The following is a 23,238-nucleotide window of genomic DNA, read 5'->3' as shown; positions in this document are numbered from 1 at the left end:
TGCATTTCATATTTCATTTTTATATTGACTTTTTTGTAAAACCAACTTGTAACTTACAGTAGTTTTTTAACACTAAAATATCTACAGAAAGCAATCCTACAAGGTTGGTATTTCAAAAACGCTATAGGAAATTTCATATAATGTACGTACAATAATGCATAATGCATAGATGAAAGTACACATTATTATAACATATTTCTCAAATAACATATATAGGAGATATAGCTACTAAGAGATAAACGTTGGAAGACTACAGTAATACTTCAACTTACGAGTGCTACAACGTACGATAAACTTGAGATACGAGCCAGCTTTCAAGCAAATTTTAGCACTAACATACGAGCCATGTTTGAGATACGAGCTTTGAGTCAGTTGCCAAGTATGCCGGAGGTGTTTTATGAGAACAGCATCACTCTGTATTTTTCAACTGCTCAGGTTATGCTGTTGTACCGTGTTTTTTGTGCACAATTTTCTGTGCAGAATTATTTGAATTAAACGTACTGTGCGTAGACCGACAGTTTGCCAGTAAATGAAAGATAATACAAAGAAAAAGCAAATGCTAACAATTGATATTAAACGGAAAAATATTGAAAAATATGCGAAATGTGTATGCGTGATTGAGCTCGCTCGGCAATATGACAGAAATACATTCATAATTATCAAACAGAAGGAATATATTCAGGGCATTTAGTTCGCAAAAGGACTAACCATAGTTTCTAAACGGTGCAGCGATCTTCCCGACCGCTGATGGCATTGGACAAACAATTGGCCGATGACAGCGTAACTGAAACGATGCTATGTAAAAAGGCCGACGCTATCTATCCAAACTGTTTAATAGACATTCGGACAAGTTGGCTAGTGGTCGTGCATTAATCATTTGTGATGACACCTGTGTTCGTCCTAATCGCAACATGTTGCAAGATAGGTTTATCTTAAAACGGTCGGCTAGTTGTGAAAGCGAAAAAAAGGAAAACTTTCTCGCTAACCAGCGAGAAACTTGAAACCATGAACGCCCAAGAAATTTTAATTACGTTTAGTTGAAAATGAAAGTTTGTTTTTAGGTTTGCTTCTGAGTTTGTCTTTTAAAACTTTGATAAAAATCCAAATTTATTAAAGTCAACTGTTGTAACGAAGGATAACTTATATCTCCCTCCCTGGCAAATGCGAGTGTTAACTGCTATTGTATGTATTTTATTTTACATTCTAATTAATCACATTTCCTTGCATTACTTTTTATTTGTTGCTTTTTGAAAACATGTAGCATGTAAGGACAATAACCAACATGTTATTTATGTTACAATATCTTGTTTTGAGCGTTTTATTTGCTTTTTTAGAGTATGGAAACAAGTCAATATATATTTAATTGTTCTATATATAAATAAATTGCACCAAAATGCGAGTAAATTGACATACAAGCTCAGTCTCGGAACGCATTAAGCTTGTAAGTTGAAGTATGACTGTACTGTATATAAATTTCCAGGGTCAATTTAAAAACTTCTGATAATACAAAAATAGGAGACAAATAAGTTCCTATGATGTTTTTAAATGTACAGTAGGTTGAGCGGTTTCTGCATCCTTAAAGGCAGGAAGATTTTTCGTGCAACCAAACAAAATGGTTTCCAATGACAGTGACAATAATTGTTAGCTGAACTTTGCCAGATAACAATGCCCATCACCTATATTAAATCGAATGAAAAATTGTAATCAATTCACCCTTAAAACCCTTTTTTCTATTTATATACCACAAAATTTTGCCTCAGCTCGAAAGTACTTTAAATATTTGCTATTCCTCATTTATAGTTTGTTTGAAGCTATTTAAACTTTTTGCTTCAAATATATATTTATTATGCTTTGAGAATGACTTGATTCAAATCATTTCTCATCAAAAGATCATCAATTCACTTCCCACGAACTTTGCACCATAGCTTGCTTAAAATATTAGTAAATTCACAAGCCAATGCAAAACACCACGACTCAATGCTCAATTCTCTACCTGTATTAACTTTCACAATGCGACTCAATATGATTCCCCAAAATAAGCCAAATAATCTTTCAAATATTGCAGAAAATTGAATTATAGATTTTAAACATTTTAAAACAAGTGTAATAAATTGAGTTTCAGTTTATTAATCTACATTCAAATATAACTTTCACATATAAACATAAACACATGTATTTAGTTCCCGGCAATTCAGCTTTGTTCTTATAAAAGGTTTTAATTTTTTCCTGATTCAGTTTTTGTAACAAAATCTTTCGATTATTTGATAGAATTACCGGCTTCAAATTCGTGATTATCTCAGTAATGTTTTGTGATAAATTTGACATGTGGAACGAGTTAACAGAATTTTTTATAGTCTTATGGAAATGTGTGCTTTATTTTTCAAAAATTACTTTTAAGTGCGTTGGCTGACTCCATTTTACTAGTACCAACCATTTATTATAGAATTTCGTTTCTGCCCAACCTGAAAGAGCTAGATCTCCCTGGCGGTGAAATGCGTTCTGCTGGGGCTGCTGTCAGCCTAAATCTGGATTCACTGGAGGAACCTGACTTACATAGTTCAAACCCAATCACACAGTTTTTCAGGTAGGCTTGAAATAGTTTCCCAAAATACTTTTTTCCCAAACTTAGTCTTTTTGTTCGAAAGTTAGCATAGGTTTCTGCTTTCAAATCCCTCCTCAGGACAACGTGTGGAAGTTCAAGACCAGCTAATATTATAATTAATTATAAGGAAAAATAATTATTATACATGTAGTTATTATAGTATTTCTAATTATTATTAAATGTGTCATATTATTATTTTGAAATTATGTTATAGGATAAAAAAGTTGGTCCTTTTGTTCAAAAATGAAGTTTAGAGTCAATTTCATGAAGTTTAACTTGGGTGTCAATTAAATATATGTCAAATTTTTTTTTATCAGTTTCAGACTAACAGAATCGATTAGCTGCATCCAGTAAACTAGTCTGAGCCTACAGTTTTTAATATAATCATCTTTTTAGGAAAAAAGTCCTATTACTTTCAAATAACTTTTGCAAAATATTTTACAACCTTGAATAGCTTTTGGCACATTATAAAGGTAGTCTTAATTTTCAATAAATTTTCTGCTGTAATTCACCGCTCGGCAAATATGAACGAGGTAATTAATGTTCATGTTACTTGAAACTCTTTCAATACTTGTTCTTATCATTGAAACCTTGTATTCGTGTACAATATAATTATATGCACCACTCAAAAGTTTTGTTGTTAAAATAATAAAATATATACGGAGACACATTATTTTTTTATTTAACTAAAACAATAATTTGAGCATTCAAAATTGTATAACATCGATAAACCAAGCTTGTAAGTAGTTTACATCCATTGAAGTGAAGTTTACATTAAGTGAAATTAGTTTAGCAATGACAAAATAGCCTAATAGTGTGACTAAAGCACACAAGTTTGTTAAAACCTATTTAGATATTCTGACAATCATTTTCTGATTTAAACTTGCTTGTTCCAGTCAACTAAACTTACTTTTCCGGTAAATAAACTAAGTTTCAAGTTTCTACCACAGCCAAAATCCGAATTTACACAGAAACTGTTGTATGTTTTTAATGACAGTTTTCTTGGTTTTTAAATAAATTTTAATAAAGATGTTAAACACTTTTGTATTAAATGCCGGATGTTTCATATTTTATTTGGTATGGTGAAATGTTTTTTAAACAGGGAGCTTGGTATTGAATATTATTTTAATGATGATGAATTTATGTTTTCATAAAATTGAAAAAATTGCTAAGAAGTTGCAGCTATACATGCATTTAAAGTATTTTATAGCAGTCAATCACTTATTCAACTTGATATTCTAAGTTTTACCAAGCGAGTGACACAGAGCATTAACACATCACTTTCTAGAATACAATACTTAACTCAGCTGAAGTACATGTATTATCTTATGTAAAATCTTATTTTCAGTAAGAGTAAAAATTTTACATGAACACATCTGCCTATAACTTATGGTATTTAGCATTAAGATAATGCATATTTTAACAACTTTATGTAACAAAACTTTTTTGCTTTTTAGAGGTTTAGTTGTGTTGATGTCTCAAACTCTAGGTGTAGTAACAACTCATGATTAAATTGAAAAAATTCTTAGAATTTTAAGTCATACATTAGAAAAAGTAAGTTGAAGGCAATGGTAAAAAAACTTTTTTTTGATCAACATAATAAACTTCATATATGTTGTGTAGATGTGTGAACATCTTTTTTGCACTAAGCTAAAGCCAGTAAATATTAACAGCTAAGGTTTTTATGAGGTTGTTTGGCAATAAAACTCATTTTTAAGAATTTCTTCAATATACTCATTCATGTTTGTCATTGCATATTATATCATTTTCCGTAGGTTGATAAAATATCATTATAGTCCTGTGATGTTTAAGTAGACTTTAGACATGTAGAGTTGATCGACATTTCTATCAGTTTTTTACTAAAAATTGTTGTATTATGGGCGCATTTAGATACAGCATATTTAGTATGCAGTAATATACAAATATTACTAAATGTTAAAAGCTCCTAAATGTTTTTGAGCTTTAAGGAGCTTGTAATCACATTTCCGCACATTTGGCACTTACAACACAACAGAGTAAAAAATGGTGAATATTTTGATACCAAATACTGTAATGTGAATTTTGTTCCAAGTCAACATTTAAGCATCTACATCTACATCCACTTGTGGAGTTTCAGTATCGTGTATCTAAGCCATTTCATATACAGGTCTAGATTTGTGACTATTTTTTTTCTGTTGAATGTTAGTAATTTTAGTTTCTCTTATACAAGTGGCAGTTAAAAATAATCACTCAGAAAAAAATATAACAGTTTTCTAATTATTTTTTTATAGTTTGTCTGAGAAAATGTCTAAAAATTGAAGATAAAAGGTTGAAGCAATCTCAATTGACAGTGACCTATAGAGTCAAAGAATCATAGGTTATTGATTTTGAATAGATTTATAAAGTTTGAATATGTTTGGTAAAGTAAACACTTCAAGAAATACAACAAAGCTATTGAAAAGGTAAAACTAGAGGTTGCGTTGTTGATTGCTAGGGGTAATTATGCCAACACTTTGGAGCTGCTAAATTTCAAAATGGTAATGATTTAGTATAATTTAATGCCAGTATATATTTTTACCAAAACCTTACAATGTTTTTTTCATATTCATTTACTTTAAACACGCTTTTGGCCACTACAAAAGATAATAACTATTGCAAAACCTATTTTCATGTTGAAGTGTCATCGTGATAATGTAGCCTTAGTAATCTTCTTTTTTTTATTTCAATCACTCTCCTTATTTTACTGTTAAAATGCTATTCACTTTGCTTTAGGTAAGGGGATTACTCGCTTTCAATGCGTGATTTACAGATGTATGTTAGTATGGCTAGACATTTGAAATGCCGAAATAAATAACATATAATTATCTATTTTTATAGAAACAATTTCTCTGACATGCTAGGATTAACTTCGATTGTAAGGTCTTACTCCATTTAATTACACTAAACCGTAATTAACAGAATTGCTCAAACGCCAAACCTTGAAGAGCTGAACCTCTCTCATAGCAAACTGGATTCTGCTAGTCCTGCTGTCATCGAGAATCTGGATTCACTTGAGAAACTAGAATTGTGTTTTTGCCAACTAACCGAATCACCACTCAGGTAGGCAAAATATGTATCTCGAAACACTTATGCAAAACTTCATTTTTTCTTTGACCATTTCTGGTTAAATACACTATTTCTAGACAACTTGCTTATCAATTAGCATTGGGCGGTGACTATTAACATAGTTTTTTTAGTGTTAAACAATGCATTTATTCATAACCTATTCAAAATGATCATATACATGTAGTCTATGAGCAGATAGTTCTATAAATTATGGTTTGGGTAAATAGTAAAGAATCAAATTATTTTTGTGTCAAAGCCACTGTTATAACTCTCATTGATATCTGACAAACATGTCAGAATAGTGTTATAATTAACTTCCATTCCAATTTAACACAATATGCAAAACAGTGTTTTCTTTGCCGTTTTTTTCTGAAGTTGAAAGAAATCAAACCACTTGTGTCATTCAAATATTGTTTTAACTTGTCATTACATTTTACTGTCCAATAAATACTCCCTATAAACTTCACTATAAATATTTTAAGCAGTATTAATAAAAAACTATTTGCGGTAGCTAGCAGCTTCTTGTGTCAATGATGATGACATTCAATTTATTTTTTTATTAGCAATGCCTGAAATTTGCAAGCAATGAATTTTGTTGTACTTTTGAAATACATAAAACAAAAATAGATAAATGAATTTTTGCCACTCAAATATGTTTAAAATAGTATCCCGAAACGTTTTTTTATACATTGTTCAAATTATGACTAATTAAGGCATGTAATGGTAAAAACAGAATTTGCTGTATTCTCAAAAAACTATTCGCTTCAAAACTATGCAAAAAATATCTCTGAATGCCGGGTTTGACTACGTTTCATTACTCTGCACCATCTTTTACAGAATTGCTTCACTGCCTAACCTAAATGAGCTGAACCTCTCAAACAGTAAGATGGATTGTGCTAGTTCTGTTCTCATAGAAAATTTGGCTTCACTAAAGAAACTCGACATGCGGTGTTGCAAACTAACGCAATCATCACTAAGGTAGATGTGTCAAAGCAACTCAAACCACATTCACCCACTTCACTGGTTGTAAGAACATTTCCTTTAGGAATCACCATCAGTACCTTTCTTTTTCAATAATAAAAGTTTGGAGTTGAAAAATAATAAATAAATAAATTGCTATAAATCTAAATGAAAACATTGTTCCACAATTCGAGAAGTGAAATGTAATGTTATTTATCAGTGTACTACTTGTAAACTCAACCCTGAGCCTTTTTTATCATCCACCACATTTAGTAACTTTTATCGAAATTTTAGCAAACGTGTTGGCAATGGAATTCAGTAATTTTCAGTTCAAACTCATCAGATTACTTTATGCATAGTTCTTATTAAATGAAATATCATATATTGAATGACTTGTACCAATATGAAGAGCTAACTAGAGTTACTAATATATAAAATTAATTAATATTTAAAACTCAAAATGTGGATCTGCACTCGTGAAGTATATGGATGTTCTTGATTTTTTAGAACTAAAACTATACAGTATATTATAGTTTAGGTTCATCATGAAATTTTAAACAAATTTCATTTACCATTTGGTTAGGTAACAAAAGATCAATATATTTTAGCGCTGAAACCGCTTTGAAAGATTTTACCGCTACCAGATGAACATGTCAAAATGTAGTCAAGATAAAATTCAACTTGGGTTTAATTATTAAAATTTTATGATAATTAGTGCAATAACCAGTACTTTAAAAGAGCTAACAGATTCATATGTCATGGATGAAGAGTTTTAATTTTTTTATTTATTAGCAACCTGACGCGTATCTGCAAAGTATTATTCTGCACTCTTCATCATAGTCATTTATCTTAATAAAGAAAGCAAAATTTTTTGAGATAAAATTGAAACATAAAAGTATAATAGTGTGACTAAACATGTAAAAAATTAAAAAAATCATATTTAACATTTGTTCATGCTCAGTGCGTTCAGATATATTCATACAAATTACAAAATTTTGTTGAAGCAGTCCAAGGCTTTTTTATAATTTTGAAGTACACACTGTATGACTATTAAAAACACAAAACATTTTTTAAACAAAGCCTTTTTTGTAACGTATTCAGGATAGTGAAACCTATCTCAAGCGTTTGTTTTTTTGTCATTTTACTTGAAAACTGATAAATTGGTGTTCACACAAAATTTCGATTAAAAGCCGAATAAAGCTATAACCATAAATTTAGTGACTTGCAGCAGTAATTTACTTGTTTTAGAGCACACATTGTGCCTCATTAATTTGGTAAAAAGAAATTTGATTTGTCTAAAGATCCCCCAGTTGACATCAATTTAACTCAATTAATGTTTTGTCTTTAACCTTATTTATCACCGATGATCTACATCAAAGAAAAAGTTGTAAAATTGAACAAACGAGAAATAACGAAACATAGTAATCAAGTTAAGAATTTATATTTTCTCAGTTTATGAATGTTTTGCAACATCATGCTGTCTCAAACTTTATCTCCTGCACATGCTACTTGTAAGCTAAATGTTGTCAGTGTATTTCTGTGTTGCTGACGATAACATATTTATTGGCTTGCAATGTATGATTAGCAGAAACATGTATGCTAAACAAAAAACTTTGCTGTATTTTTCTAACAATATTTGCTTGAACATGAAAGATTGTTTATAAAATGAATTACCTTACTACAATTTATTTTTTTGGGACTATCTTTAACAGAATTGCCACAATTTCTGAACTAAAACAGCTGGACCTTTCTGGCAGTGAGATACAGTCTGCTGGTTCTGTTGTCATTGAAAATCTAGATTCACTAGAAAAACTTGACATGCGTACCTGCAACTTAACCAAATCATCATTCAGGTAGGTGTAAAATGTTATTTCAAATGTGAAATATTATCCAAAATAGTATCTTTGCAAACTTGATATTTCCATTGAACAGGTTAATGTGAGTTTCTTCCCTCTAATGTTTGCTCGATGCTGAGTGTAGAAATTGAAGTCTGGTTAACAAAAACTGGGTTACTGGATAACCAGTTAAAACATTCCTTGACTGTTTTGAATGCCTCAAATAAGGGAAATTAAAAACTTTTCATATTAGCTTCCTCTAAATGCTGTGTAAACATCTGAGCATCGACTACCAATTCTACCAGTTATACCGGTTTACGGTGATTAGGCCATTGATTTAACTTATTTCATCGCGGTCTTTGCATCAGCGGAGTTCTCAGTTGCTACCTACACCGGAAACTAAATACTACATAAAATAAGCAAGCCACATCTTTGAAAGGAATTTTTGAATATATGGCGAAACCAAATACATCCTTAAAAATCATTTATCGTTAAATGATATCTAGTCATTATTAGTATCAATTTGTTGAAAAATAACTCATTGGTTGATTTGAGTATTCAACAAACTGTTTTATGAGTTGGTAAATATAGTGTTACCGTGTATAAATTAGTGAGTTAACAAAATAGTGAACATAACACTCCAATTTCTATGAAATGAATTCAATTAACCCATCAATTCGGGTAACGGTTTAATAAAGCCATTGTTGTACCTTGTAGGCAGTTTGTGGACTCACGAGTTTTCACTTGATGACGTAACCTTTTTTGAGCTGATAACACTTAGTAGATCCATCTATCAGAGAAGATTTCAGCCCCGGCTGCAACAGGGCCATGTTTTATTAAATATAATCTGCCAATAATATTTTGCATAACTTCAACAATACTTTTATATTATTTAATTTTTACAAGCAAAAGGTTTTGTGCTTGGTATAAAGCTTTTACTAAAAACATTCATCCAAGTCGTAGCTGTTCATATATTTTAGCTGATATAATTGGAAAAATTAATCTGCTGCAGCAAACTCAAACAAAACATCATGGTTTGTGTAGCACAAATTAATGCCCCTCTTTTCTGTGTGGCAGTTTCAACACTGTTGCAAATGCTCCATTACTGATGTGGCCAAATAAACATCCTGTAATCAAGAAAACAAATGTAATAAATATATGTCATTCATAGAGATGTCGTTCAAATGCATAGCTACTGAAAGCTTTTAATAACTAACTTACAGTATGTACAAACATTAGCTGCCTATTTCAGATGTCTGAATAGCAAATAACAACTCGTTTACTATGGATTAGTTAATGCCAACCAAGATTTGTTGAAAAGAACTAAAAAAAAACTGACATGCGCAGATAGAATTTAACCAAGTCTTCACTAATGTAGATTTAAATTATTATTCAAAAACAGTGTTTTAGGCCTTTTTTGGGTTAATAACATTTATATATGAGTTCCCACTTTAAACCATATTGCTCTTGATTAAGGGTTGAAATGTGCGACATGCGGATAGAAAATCAGGTTGTCAAAAATGTTATCCCTATCACATAAAAATCTAAAAATATAAATTTAAAGTTATTTCAATTTGATTCCAATTTTTAGAGTGTTTTATAAATTATCTGTCTGATTCTCTTCCAGTGTTAAGTTTGAATTTGTGTAAGCAAGTATCGTTTTTCTTCTTTAAGTGTTTTATACTAGTTAGAGCTATAGAGATTAAAACTTTCATAAAATCATTAAGTTAGATTATTATTCAAGTCTGAAATACATTGCCGAATTATCAATGTCAGTTTAAGTCATCATTGAATGTAAGAATAAGTATGGTGGTGATATGTTATTATAGGATCAATGTACTACAAGTTGGTCTAGCAATGAGTTTTAAGGTCAAAGATGAGATATAGTTTTATCTCTTATGAAGGCACACTGAATAATCTACTATACAAACATCAATCTGTGTGTGTACATGTTTGCCCACCTTTTAGAATATTTTTTTCCTTTCTTCATCGTATGAATTTTGTTTGTAGCAAGCGAACTGAATTAATATGAGTAGTAATAGAAAATAAATTGTAGATCAGTCTTATTTTTCCATTTTTTCCGTTTTTATTTGTCTTTTAAAATTATACGTCATCTTTAATTCAGTTTTAGCCTCTGGCAGAACAAAGTTGTTTTATCCTTTCGTTTGCATTTTATATTTCATTTTTTCATTGAATTTTTTGTAAAACCAACTTGTAACTTACAGTAGTTTTTAACACTAAAATATCTACATAAAGCAATCCTACAAGGTTTGTATTTCAAAAACGCTATAGGAAGATTCATATAATGTACGTACAATAATGTATAATGTATAGATGAAAGTACACATTATTATAACATATCTCTCATATAACATATATAGGAGATATAGCTACTAAGAGATAAACGTTATAAGACTACAGTAATACTTCAACTTACGAGCGCTCCAACGTACGAGAAACTTGAGATACGAGCCAGCTTTCAAGCAAATTATAGCACTAACATACGAGCCATGTTTGAGATACGAGCTTTGAGTCAGTTGCCAAGTATGCCGGAGGGTTTTTAATGAGAACAGCATCACTCTGTATTTTGCAACTGCTCAGGTTGTGCTGTTGTACCATGTTTTTTGTGCACGATTTTCTGTGCAGAATTATGTGAATTAAACGTACTGTGCGTAGACCGAAAGTTTGCCAGTAAAATGAAAGATAATACAAAGAAAAAGCAAATGCTAACAATTGATATTAAACAGAAAAATATTGAAAAATATGTGCAATGTTTATGCGTGATTAAGCTACTGTAGCTCAGCAATATGACAGAAATACATTCATAATTATCAAACAGAAGGATTATATTCAGGACATTTAGTTCGCAAAAGGACTAACCATAGTTTATAAACGGTGCAGCGATCTTCACGACCGTTGATGGCATTGGACAAACAATTGGCCAGTGACAGCGTAACTGAAACGATGCTATGTGAAAAGGCCGACGCTATCTATCTAAAGTGTTGAATAGACATTCGGACAAGTTGGCTAGTGGTCGTGCATTAACCATTTGTGACGACATATGTGTTCGTCCTAATCGCAACATGTTGCAAGATAGGTTTATCTTAAAACGGTTGGCTAGTCGTGAAAGCGAAAAAAAGGATAAAAACTTTCTCACTAACTAGCGAGAAACTTGGAACTATGAACGCCGAAAAAATTTGCGCCATTTTCCTGCAACTACATGCAAACTTCTGCAACTATATTGAAGAAAATTAGATTTGCATTATTGAAGTTTTTTTTGGCAGTACATATATTTAACGCGGCAAGCCGGACCTGGTCTAGACATACTCACATTTTAGGGCTGCTAAAACTGCGATCCAAAAAATTGGTTTATCTATGCAGGCAGTCGAATGTGGCCGTGCACTTTTTTCAAAAAAGTCTGCTCACGCTCTTTGCTCTTTCTTTTTTGAATCTTGCATCCAAACTCTCGCTTAGATCTGGTTTTGCCAGCCTTTTTGTCAGCAATTTGACCTATGATACAGATTGTTTAGAACATTTTGGCTATTCAATAATAGGTACAAGTACCTTACTTAATACCTATAATACAGACTATATTGGACAGGCCGTACAGCACATTTCAAATCAATATGATGCATTTGCAAGTGGAAAAAATGTGGCACTGAGGCATTTTGCACATTTATTAATGTGGAAATCAAAGAGTTAAAGTTTCTTATTTAAAAAAAACGAGTTAAGGAGATTGCAAAAAACCTTTACTCATGACCAGTTAGACATGGTAAATTTTTAGCACATGAACTAAATCAGTAGCAAAGGTTTGCCTTTACCGAAAATCATTTCTAACAAAAGACATAAGTCGGGGCTAACATGTGGGTGTGCATTTGAAACAGAAGTTTCTTCAACAAATAGAAAAATTATGCGACGATGAGCAATAGAAAAACAAAGAAACAGAATGAATAAGTTAGAATTGTACCTGGTCTTTATTAACCAAAGTTTTTCTGTATCTTTCTGTAACAACTTCTGTTTTTGGCACTTTCATATTCTGCTAGGGTGTTTTTACAACCATGCTTTTATAGTGCTCAATATAACATTTTTATTTGATTTTTAATGTATGATTAACAAAATTGTTCATGCTCAAACTTTTAGTATATAAAGCAATTGTAATTTATATATTCCATAAATATAGTTTTTTTTTTCTAAATATTTGCTTCAACATACACCTGTTAGATTTGAATGCGGTTTGTGACTCCTTTTCATTGTTGTGAACTCTATTTTACAGACTTGCTTCACTGCGTAACTTAAAAAGGCTGAGCCTTTTTCATAGTGTACCGGACTCTGCTAGTTCTGTCATCATTGAAAATGTCGATGCACTAGAGAAACTTGACATGGTTGACTGCAACCTAACAAACTCGTCACTGAGGTAAGTGTAAAAAACATCCAAAAACAACTCTTTCGTCGGCTTGTTCTATTTTTTGAACATCCACATACAATTTTATACTTTATTTTTTTGCTCATCAATGGGCGTTGAACTTCAAAACCTGTGAAAATGGTTTTAGTTTGAAGGATAAACAGTTGAAAATCGTTTCTTAGCATCATCAAGATTAAACCTAGTTTAAAATTAGTTTTGAAAGTGTCATTCACGATGGCACTCGGTAACCCATGTGTTAAAAATTTTCATAATCATTATAATTGGTAGAAACAAGAATATGTATTACTGCAGTATTAAAATTAAACTAGTTCATTTTTAATTAAAGTAGTAGATAATAATCTTTATACGCCTCTTGGTAAAGGCAAGTATACTTACCAAGGTAATAGATCAAAAATAACCTAAAAAGACCATTTCGGTAATTATGTCTATACTTTATAGTAAAAATATAAAATCACAATAGCAGTTTTCCTATTGACAACATTATTTACTCTAGTTTTGTTCTACAATATTATGATGGAAACCTATGAATTTTTATTGCAGATTTGTTTCACTTACCAAACTGACAGAATTAGATGTCAGTAGAAGTGAGCTGGATTCTGATCTTCTTACTGGCATTGACCAGCTGTTGCTTTTAGAGAAGCTAAACTTGGCTTTCTGTGACCTGACCAAACTACCATTTAGGTCTGTTTATTTATAAAGTCTATGCAACGTTTTGCAAACAACCCAGGCTATATGGAAATTTTTTAATATTCATGCATTCACTATATGGCTACATTAATATTCTGCTAGGCTGCTGCAGATCATTATCATTGCGTTTTTCAATGGCTTACTCAGCACTCTATTTAAATTTTATTGACTATAGATCTGACAGTTTTTTGTGAAAGTCTCTTGATTCAGTGGCAAAATGACTTTAATCGCTAACTTTAGCATTTGCTTGTACTATTTATTGTGCTATTTGTGTGGCTGTCAAAAAAAGATCGCTGCGAAGCTTCAACTCCATTTTTTTTGTAAAAAGCTAATTTTTTATGATTCTGACAAAATAATTAGAGCATGTCCCCGAAAAAAACCTGTAATAATTTTTGTAATTCTTTAGAGAAGCTGGTAAGGTTCTCAACGCATCAGAAACATTTTGATTAGACCAACATAGGCTTCTAAATCCTGATAGCAGTCCCGGTTTTCCTAAAGGTATCAGCAACATGATTTACTGTGGTTTTGCTGAATAATGTTAACAGTAATATGGTCATCTATGACTGTTTGTTGCAGATTTGATTCACTGATCAATCTGAGAGAGTTGGATATCAGTCACAATAAACTGCATTCTGATTCCATTGTGGGTATTGACAATTTAGCTTTGCTTGAGACGCTCAACTTGAGTTCTTGTGATGCGACAAAACCTCCATTCAAGTCAGTCTGTATACATTCTCTCTTCAGCATTTTATGCCAATGGCATTTCGTTTATATCTTGAAGAAGCACTTGACAGTATGCATATTTTGAAGTGCAGTTTCACATTATTTTCCTAACATCAAAATTTATTCAAAAGTAGAATAAAAGTGGTTATGGAAGTTTTAGCTTTTATATTGTCATAAAAACCAATTTTAGTGTTACCTTACAGTATTTTAAGCAAACTGATCGTAGAAGTGGAAACCTTATGCCAATTAGATGTTAGAGAGCACTAACCTTTGTAAAATGAGCTCTCTACTACTTATAGAGTGTTTGGAAATAGTACCATTTTGTTGCTTTCAACTCATCATTGAGGCAGTGAAACCAGGTTTGAGTGAGTTCTCTGTTGCAATTTACTGCGGGTTGGCCTGTTACTGTTTATGTTACTCAAAATGCATGAAGTACTTGTTCGTATTACTCTTATTGAAAGTGGCTAAAAGCCATGCCGGATTCATTTTTCATGTAATGCTCATACATAGTTTTGATCAGAAGAAGAAAATAGTTACCAAAATAGATAAGTTCTATTTTCACAAAGACTATAAAAAAAATTTTGTTTTCCAAGTCATTAAAAGTTAACTTGGTGAGCCTCTGCTATAATTATTCTGAGCATAACTCAGCAGTGTAATATGCATATTATAGTTTTGTATCAAAATTAAATCTTGCGCATGATAATGGATCTTTTACCAATTGAATGGATTTACTAGCTATTTGTTTTAACAACAAGAACTAAAATTAACTTGACTATTTTGCAGAATGCACGATAATAAAGTTAAAAAACAGCTTTGGAACAACCAATATTGATTTTGATTTGTCTATTTGAAAGCTATGTAGTTCCTATATTTTATATCATTACCACTGACCTGTTACACAATCCATAATATTTTACTGGACTCAACAACTCAGCGTTATTTTGTTCTAAGGATCAACTAAGAGAGCCTATTGCTGCTGTCGAATTCATTTACTTTAAGGTTTTTTGATCATTTTAAATCTGATTGTTATTTAATCACTTGCAATTAAAAAGGTTTCCTTTCAAATAAAAGTTTTAATGGTAAATATTTAATAAACCTCATGAATAAAAAACCTCAAGATATAGAATACTTGGTAATTTTCTTTAAGTACATTTTGGTCCAATATCAATAATTAAGCATTGATAAAAGGAATGGACGTTACGGGTACTATATATGATCATCTAAAACTGCTAGTGCAATTTGTAAAAAACATTTATCAATTTTTCAATCAATAATCACTTCCTTGTGCAACTTCCTTGTGTCACAATAAGGAATTACATCAATGGTTCAACTGCTAATTTTTTATCCAGTTAGATTCTCATAATTTTGACTACCAAAAACCAAGGAAACCACTTTTATTTGGTCAAAATATCATATATCATTCGCTTTTATGTTTGAGTATTCCAGCAGATTGCAAGCAGCCATCAGAGGTGTTGCAATCTCAACAATAGCCTTGCGTATTGGCTGGCTAAAGCTTTGCTTATCCTTGAGCGCGGTAGCTGTGTAACTTGATGGCTAAATTAGATTGTGCCTAGAGTATCGGTGTTCCATCCATCTCTGACTGGTATGGCTACGGCATGTAAAAACCGCATCAAATAATTTCCAGTGAAATGAGTACAAGTGCAAACTTTATTATTAGTGTTACGTCTATTAATCTAGTCGTTGTAACCTCATTGTAAATTCATTGCCAAATTATTTAATGATTTCATTTGCTCCAACTAAAGAGTGCTGATCTGTGCTGATAATAATATTAAGTTAGTCAATCTATCACAGTTTGGCCATCACTATCCTAAAAACCGCTAATCTTTAGTCTGTATTTACTTATGTTCATTGTTAGTTTTCATATTCTAATTGTGGAGGACAATACATAAAACTCTGGTGAGACTGACGTATACTTGCACTCTGGCATTTATGCGTACTATAAAAGGACACCATGTGTAGTAAATATGTGCACAATCATTCTAGCAATATTGTCCAACTGCACAGATATAATAGCTTGCTTTGCCACTACGCTGAATGTCCAGGTTTGGTTCACAGACAAAACAGTCTGTTTTCCTAATTCCCTTAGTGTGTCTTCAAACAGATGGACAGACAGATTAGTACAACTTTTGTCTTGGTGAAGATATTCAAATGCTGCATTTTTCCTGCCAAAGAAAAAGTATTTATCTAATAGTGAAACACGATACCATTAAAAACGTTGTTATCGCATGTTGAAAATTTGTCCTAGTTGTCTTTGACATCTACGTATGACTCGACACAAACTATTAAATGATACATTTACCTTGACAAATAATGGAATAATTGCACTCCCACTGGTAAAAATTGTCAAAAATGTAGCGATGACAATTGTTTTAGAACAATTATCAACATGAGTTATGTTATACTGATAATAAAACATTAGCAGTATTGTGGTTACCCAAGACTTTTTGTTACAGATTTGATTCACTGCCTAAACTTAAAGAATTAGATGTCAGTTACAATAAGTTTGATTGTGATTCTCATGTTGACATTGGAAAGTTGGTGTTTTTGGAAAAACTCAACTTGCACTTCTGTAATCTGAGGAAACTTCCATTCAGGTCAGTCTCTATATAAACTTGGCGAAACATTTTGACAGAGTTTCTTGCTGACATAACTTAGTTGATGTGTGTATACACTGCATGACTATACCGGTAACTTGCTGCCCAGATAAATAGTTATCACTTTGTATTGCTTAATGCCCTACTCAGTACTGTGCTGCAATTCTTCATGACAACTATTGTAATTCTTTGCGAATTCCAACAGTATTGAACTATTCCTAACACTTAATACATATAGTCACTAATTAATATTTGGTTATACTTAGGTCTGTATTATTTTTATAGCTACATCAACATTTTATTGCAGCTGCAAGCAAAATGGTTTTTGAAAATACCTGCTGAGAATAAAAATCAACTTTCTCATGATTATAAAAGCATATTTCTGACAAAAACTCATCAACACTATTGAAACAACATAAGTCAAAGCTTGTTTGACTAGACCAGGGGTGTCAAACTCATTTTCACCAAGGGCCACATCAACATTAATGGCTTTCCTCAAAGGGCCAGATGTAACTTATAATTGTAACGAAATGTAATCGAGTAATTTACAATTGCTTAAACTAGTCTTAGATATTAAATAACTCTGACTTCATTACTTAAAGTTGCAAACAGAACAGTTGCACAGCAAAACATGCAGAACACTTGTTTTTGAAAAATAATCTGAAAAATTACACAATACCCATTAACATGGGCATACTTTCAGTAAAATCAAAAATTATGACCTGGTAAGAACATGAATTTGTTGCATACACACATTAAACCTGCAAACACTACATAAATGCAACAGCAGCAACACATAATCAATGTGTACGCAGCAAAAAACAAAAATATTTTAGCTATTTGCTGAAACAAAGTTAGGCGTAAACAAAAAAAATTGCAAAATATACAGTGTTTGACTAAAATTACTTATATATTACATACCAAATAAAGTCATTATGAATATTATTTATACATATACGGTTAGTCACAAACATGGAAATCTCGAAACTCAAATTTCGAATTTTTTCTCGCGAGTTATATCCGTCAAAGCATAGCAAATGTACCTCCTAATTTAACTCAAAAAACTGTAATAAACATGTTGGAAATAATAAAAAATATGTTCATTAACTCTGTTCTGGATTTTTTAGACTTCAGGGGCAGCTCTAAGAATCAATTTGATCCTATGGAGATTGAGTGATAGCTTTAGTCTGACAGCAAAAAAGGGCATTTTTATTCGAGCATAAAGATTCAATTTGACTAAATTTAAAGTTAGAAAAAACTTTAAAACTTTAAATATAATGTTTCAATTTGATTTATGCTGTCTATCATTTTTTTACCCTTTCTGAATCTGCATAGTTACTTCTGGAGTTAAAAAAATGATCGCGAACGATAAATTTTAAAGTTACTGCAAGGATTTTGGGTTTAGCCAGATGTTGAAATGGGAGTAGTATTTTAGTTATAACTTTTGCCAGAAAAATCATTAAAGCATATTTTTACGTTCGTTTGATTAGCCAGCTAATTTTATTTCTGACTAATCAAAATTATTTTTATGTAACTTAAAAATAACGATACAAGAAATAGATAAGTTTCAGAGGCAATATAACTCACGTTGGGTGCCCTGCAATGTTATAAATACCGCAGTTAACTCTGTCGTGTGCGAATGAGTAATTAGGCTCTTGTAGGCCACGTAAAATGACATGACGGGCCAAATGTGGCCCATGGGCCATGTATTTGACACCAGTAGACTAAACAGATGCAGACATCCATGTTTCATGTTTATAAATATTTCTATAAAATAAATGAGTAGAATATATGTTAGCTGACAACTTACATGTATAACTAAATGGACAACTTATAACCAGACGATTCGTCATTTTTTAAGCAGCACTTGGTTGGCTTTTAGTTATTGAAAATCCATGTCAGCTTCTCCATTACACTCTTCTGGTTATTTAATTGAAATCACAATGGCAACTTTTTCATGTTTAATAACCTCATTAGAGAAACCTTCCATTTGAACAATTTTTTGTAGAGCTGATATGTTTATTAATTTTATAGTCATCAGAAGACAATTTTCCATTCAGTTCACTTGCAGTGCTTTTTATAGCTTTTTCATCATTTTCCTTCCCCATTTCTATTCCTTCTATATTCATGTATTTCCATCTTTGATTTTTACTATAACTATATCAGTCACATTACATGCAAATGTAAACTTTTAAATATAACAGCGACCAGCAACAAACGCACCTCAGTGAACAAGAACTTCATACTAACAGGCAAAAAAACCAAAGATATACTTACAACAGTTGTCGTGAAAGGGTAATCATTATAAGTTACTGTGGCATTGTAAATTATGTGGTCAATATTGAAAGAAACATGATTATGCTTGTTACAGATTTGATTCGCTCAATAATCTGAAAGAGTTGGATGTCGGTGAGAATAAACTGGCTTCTGAGTTTTTCAATGACATTGAAAAGCTAGTATCTCTAAGGAAACTCAACTTGAGTTGTTGTGAGCTGACAAAACTTCCCTTCTGGTCAGTCTGCCTATGTTTTCAGTGTAAAATTTTGACACGGTTTCACCTCAATGGAAGTTTTTTCGTGCTTTTGCTTTGTTGTGGTTTGCTGATGAAAATTGAAATTACATAAGCATTTCGCTGTATAACTGCAAATTAAGTTCTTAATCATCAATGCTATTACAAATAATGTTACAGAATGAAAAATGTTATGAACTTGCACTATACTTTGTCTTTTATTCAAGTTCTCTGTTTTATGTTATTTACTGTAGTTTCTGCTGTTGGGCCATCAACACGTTTTACAATTCATAACATAATAGCTGACTCCTAGGCAGAAATGTTAGTTGGTTATCAAAATCACCAAAGTGAGCTTAATTTTTTTATCATGGGTGTCTACCTTTTGCGTTATTTAAACATTTTATGGCTGACTTTGTTTTAAGAAATTGCCGTCAAAATTGATGCTCTTTATAGAACAGTTTTGATTACAAATAATAACATATTTTAACAAAAATGCCGGAAGTATCTAATGCTTGGCCATTTACCTTAGGTAATGTAGAATAAATTATCAAGTAAATAATTTGGCATTTACGCATATCGGTGGATGAAGGCTGGTAACCATGAATTTGCCGCTGTAACAAATTAATGATGTGGCGATAAAAGTTACAAGAACGTATTATCAACATGAGTTACTCGTGGATTTTTTCAGCTTTGATTCACTGACAAAGCTGAAAGAGCTGAAAGTCAGTGGCAATAAACTGGATTCCGGTTCCCTTGCTGGTATTGACAAAATAGCTTTGCTAGAGACCCTCAACTTGAGTTCGTGTGACCTGACAAAACTTCCATTCAGGTCAGTCTGCATATAAACTCACTTCAACGTTTTAGCATGATTTCAAATGAATAAAAGTTTATTCATGAAAGAGCCACTCAATAAATAGGAGGTAAGTACATGTATTTTTAAAAAAGTTTCATAAAAAAGTAGAAGACTAATCTTTTCCAAAGTGTATATAATTTTCATCACTTTCCTTTACACATGTGGCAGTCATCAGATTAAAAATATTGGCTCCACAAGACTGAATCAAGAACCATGAGTATCCCTGGTTTCTGGTGGGTCATGAGTTGGGAACAGTGTTACCGTTCTCTAGCGGTTGTCCTGCTCATTAATTGTAAAGACCAAATAAGTCTTTATTGTGAGCCCATCAATAAAGGCGCCTTCCTTGGGATGCCCTTTTAATGGCTTACAAGTGTGCCATAAAGTTTAAGGGGCCTGTGATCTCCGTTGACAATCGAACCGCCTTGCAAGGACCGGCATGGGCAATTGTGACCGGATGAGGTGTACGTGGTACTAGACACAGTAATGCCAGCTATTACCAAAATGAGGGAGATCCCAGGCAAAATAAGGGCTGCACTGAAGATGGCATAACACAGGGCTAAGAACCCAGAGTTTAGCCAAAAACATGGTACCAGCTAAAAAAAGCTCCAAAGGCAGAACCAAAGTAAATTGATGTATGATGTCTCTGTAGAAATTTACTAGTTAATTAAGATTATGCTCTCATAGTCTTGTATTCGTTCAAACAGTTAAATACAGAAAGAAACATGAAACAGTAAAGTAAAAGAGGTTTGCACAGATAAAAAACATAGTATTATAGAGAGTTGTCCCTTCATTGATTAACATGATGAAACAACTTCAAACTGTGTGCATGATAGGATTTCCATAAAAAAGTACCTAAACAATTATACTCCTGCATAGTTTTTACATTTAGCAGAGGAAAATAATTGATACACGTGACCAATGAGTGAATTATTATTGTCAATGAACGAGTAGTTTATGGAGCTCTTCAAATCGGGGTGAGCGGTTTTGTGAAAATATCGGCTATGCTTTTGTTAGACTGGCAACACGTAGTTACTATGACACAGTTTGTGATAGCTTCTTTACAGTAGTGATACATTATGTCAATGTGCTTAGTTCGTTTGGTGTTTAAACCTGAGTTTGCTATTGTGATAGTTGACTGGTTGTCAACATAGACATTAATTGCTGGAGTCAGGCAGTTGGTGACAGTGTTGTATAGCTCACGAAGCCATGTGGCCTCCCTTGCAGCATCATACAGCGCTACATATTTTGCTTCAGCTGTAGATACGGCAACAATACTCTGTGACTTACTGAACCAGCTAACAGGTGTAGGGTCGTGCATGAATACTAATCCAGGTTGAGTGTCGGTTATCACAATTGTCTGCCCAACTAGCATCTGTATACCCAAACAGTTCACCAATGTAATATTTTTCAATGTGACGACAGATGTCTATACTGCCTTTGAGATATCAGAGTACTCATTTTACAGCTGTCATGTAAGTTTCGGCTGGTGATGAGTTGTACCAAGATAACACTGCTACCGCGTGAGATATATCAGGACAAGTAGCAGATGCCGCATACATAAGACTACCTACCATCGATTGGTAAACACATGCATTTGCTAGCGTACTACCATTGTCTTTCATAAACTTCACATCGGTAGCTATTGGGGTAGAAACATAGTTAGCATTTTCCATTCCATATTTGCGTAGAAATTGCTCAATATAATGTTTTCGACTTAGCGTGATGGCGGTTTCACTTTGGTGAATGGAAATTTCCAGGCAGTAGTGCAAACTTCAAAAAATTTTATCTGATACTCTGAGGCTAACACTTGTTTAATCCTGCTCATCTTACATTCAATATCTGACATGATAAGTAGGTCATCGACGTATACAGCAATGATTGTTTTCACTTCACATATGTCGTGTACATACTCACGGTTATCACCATGGGAATTACTGAAACCAAGAGCTTTGAGAAAGTTATCTAACACAATGTTCCAACACCTAGGCGACTGCTTTAAACCATACAACGACTTAGTGAGTTTACAGGCTAGGTGTTCTTCTTCTGTCTTCTCAAACCCTGGTTGCTGACATATATACATTTCTTCCTTGAGGTTGCCATTTAAAAACGCTGTCACAACGTCCATCTGGTGCACTAGCATACCTCGATCTATGGCCTGAGCAAGCACAGCTCTGAGAGATGAGTGTCAAACTACTGGAGAGTATGTTTCATCATAGTCAATGCCAGCTTTTGCGCATATCCTTTTGCTGCAAGGCAATCGTTGAAACTATCGACTTGACCATCTGCATTCTACTTTGCCTTAAACACCCATTTGCATCCAATTGATTTACGTTGTGAAGGCAGCTCTACGAGTGTCCATGTTTCATTGCTCATGAGAGCATCATATTCATTCTCAGCTGCAGCTAACCATTCATCTTGCTGCTCACACTTTTCTACTTCAATGAAGTTTAATGGTTCAACAATCTCACTAACATGACAAGCGGTGTCTATACTTAGGCACTGTGGTGATTTGCTAGGGCGGTCAGATCGGCGAAGTAGAGTTTTGTCAGCACTGCAAATATTTACTGTTACGTAAGCAGGGTTGTCCACCTTTGGACTTGCGGCTGGGATACACGATGCGGCTGGGATACACAATGCATCTGTGATACCCAATTGTTGGTCATTGAACAAAACATCCCTCTTCACAACCGCATAATAAGATTGATGGTTGTACAAGCGATAGCCTATAGACCTTACACTATAGCCCGAAAATGTCATGGATTCAGCTTTGTCATCAAGCTTTCTACAAATAGCATCTGGTATGTGAGCATATGCCATACAGTTGAATACTCAAAGGTAATCTGTATCAGGCTTTTCACCATACCATATCTGATAATGTGTTGTAGGCGCTTTGTGTGTGCGAGTCGAAGTTCTGTTTTTGAAATAAACAGTGGTGGCAGCAGCCTCA

General features: G+C 32.7%; 1 protein-coding gene across 1 annotated transcript; it reads left to right on the top strand.

Annotated features, from left to right (window-relative positions):
* Positions 1-2,492: 2,492 nt before the first annotated feature.
* Positions 2,493-21,628, top strand: LOC137398079 (leucine-rich repeat protein lrrA-like). Its single transcript, XM_068084184.1, has 11 exons — positions 2,493-2,584; positions 5,540-5,680; positions 6,524-6,664; positions 8,359-8,499; positions 12,755-12,895; positions 13,445-13,585; positions 14,168-14,308; positions 16,789-16,929; positions 19,301-19,441; positions 20,127-20,267; positions 21,487-21,628. Exons 1-11 carry the CDS (start codon positions 2,493-2,495, stop codon positions 21,626-21,628), a joined length of 1,503 nt encoding a protein of 500 aa, XP_067940285.1.
* Positions 21,629-23,238: the final 1,610 nt, after the last annotated feature.

The sequence above is a fragment of the Watersipora subatra genome, chromosome 6 (assembly GCF_963576615.1).
Source record: "Watersipora subatra chromosome 6, tzWatSuba1.1, whole genome shotgun sequence".
Taxonomy (NCBI): Eukaryota; Metazoa; Bryozoa; class Gymnolaemata; order Cheilostomatida; family Watersiporidae; genus Watersipora; species Watersipora subatra.
Note: the sequence above shows the minus strand (reverse complement) of the source record. Positions and strands in the feature narration are given on the sequence as shown.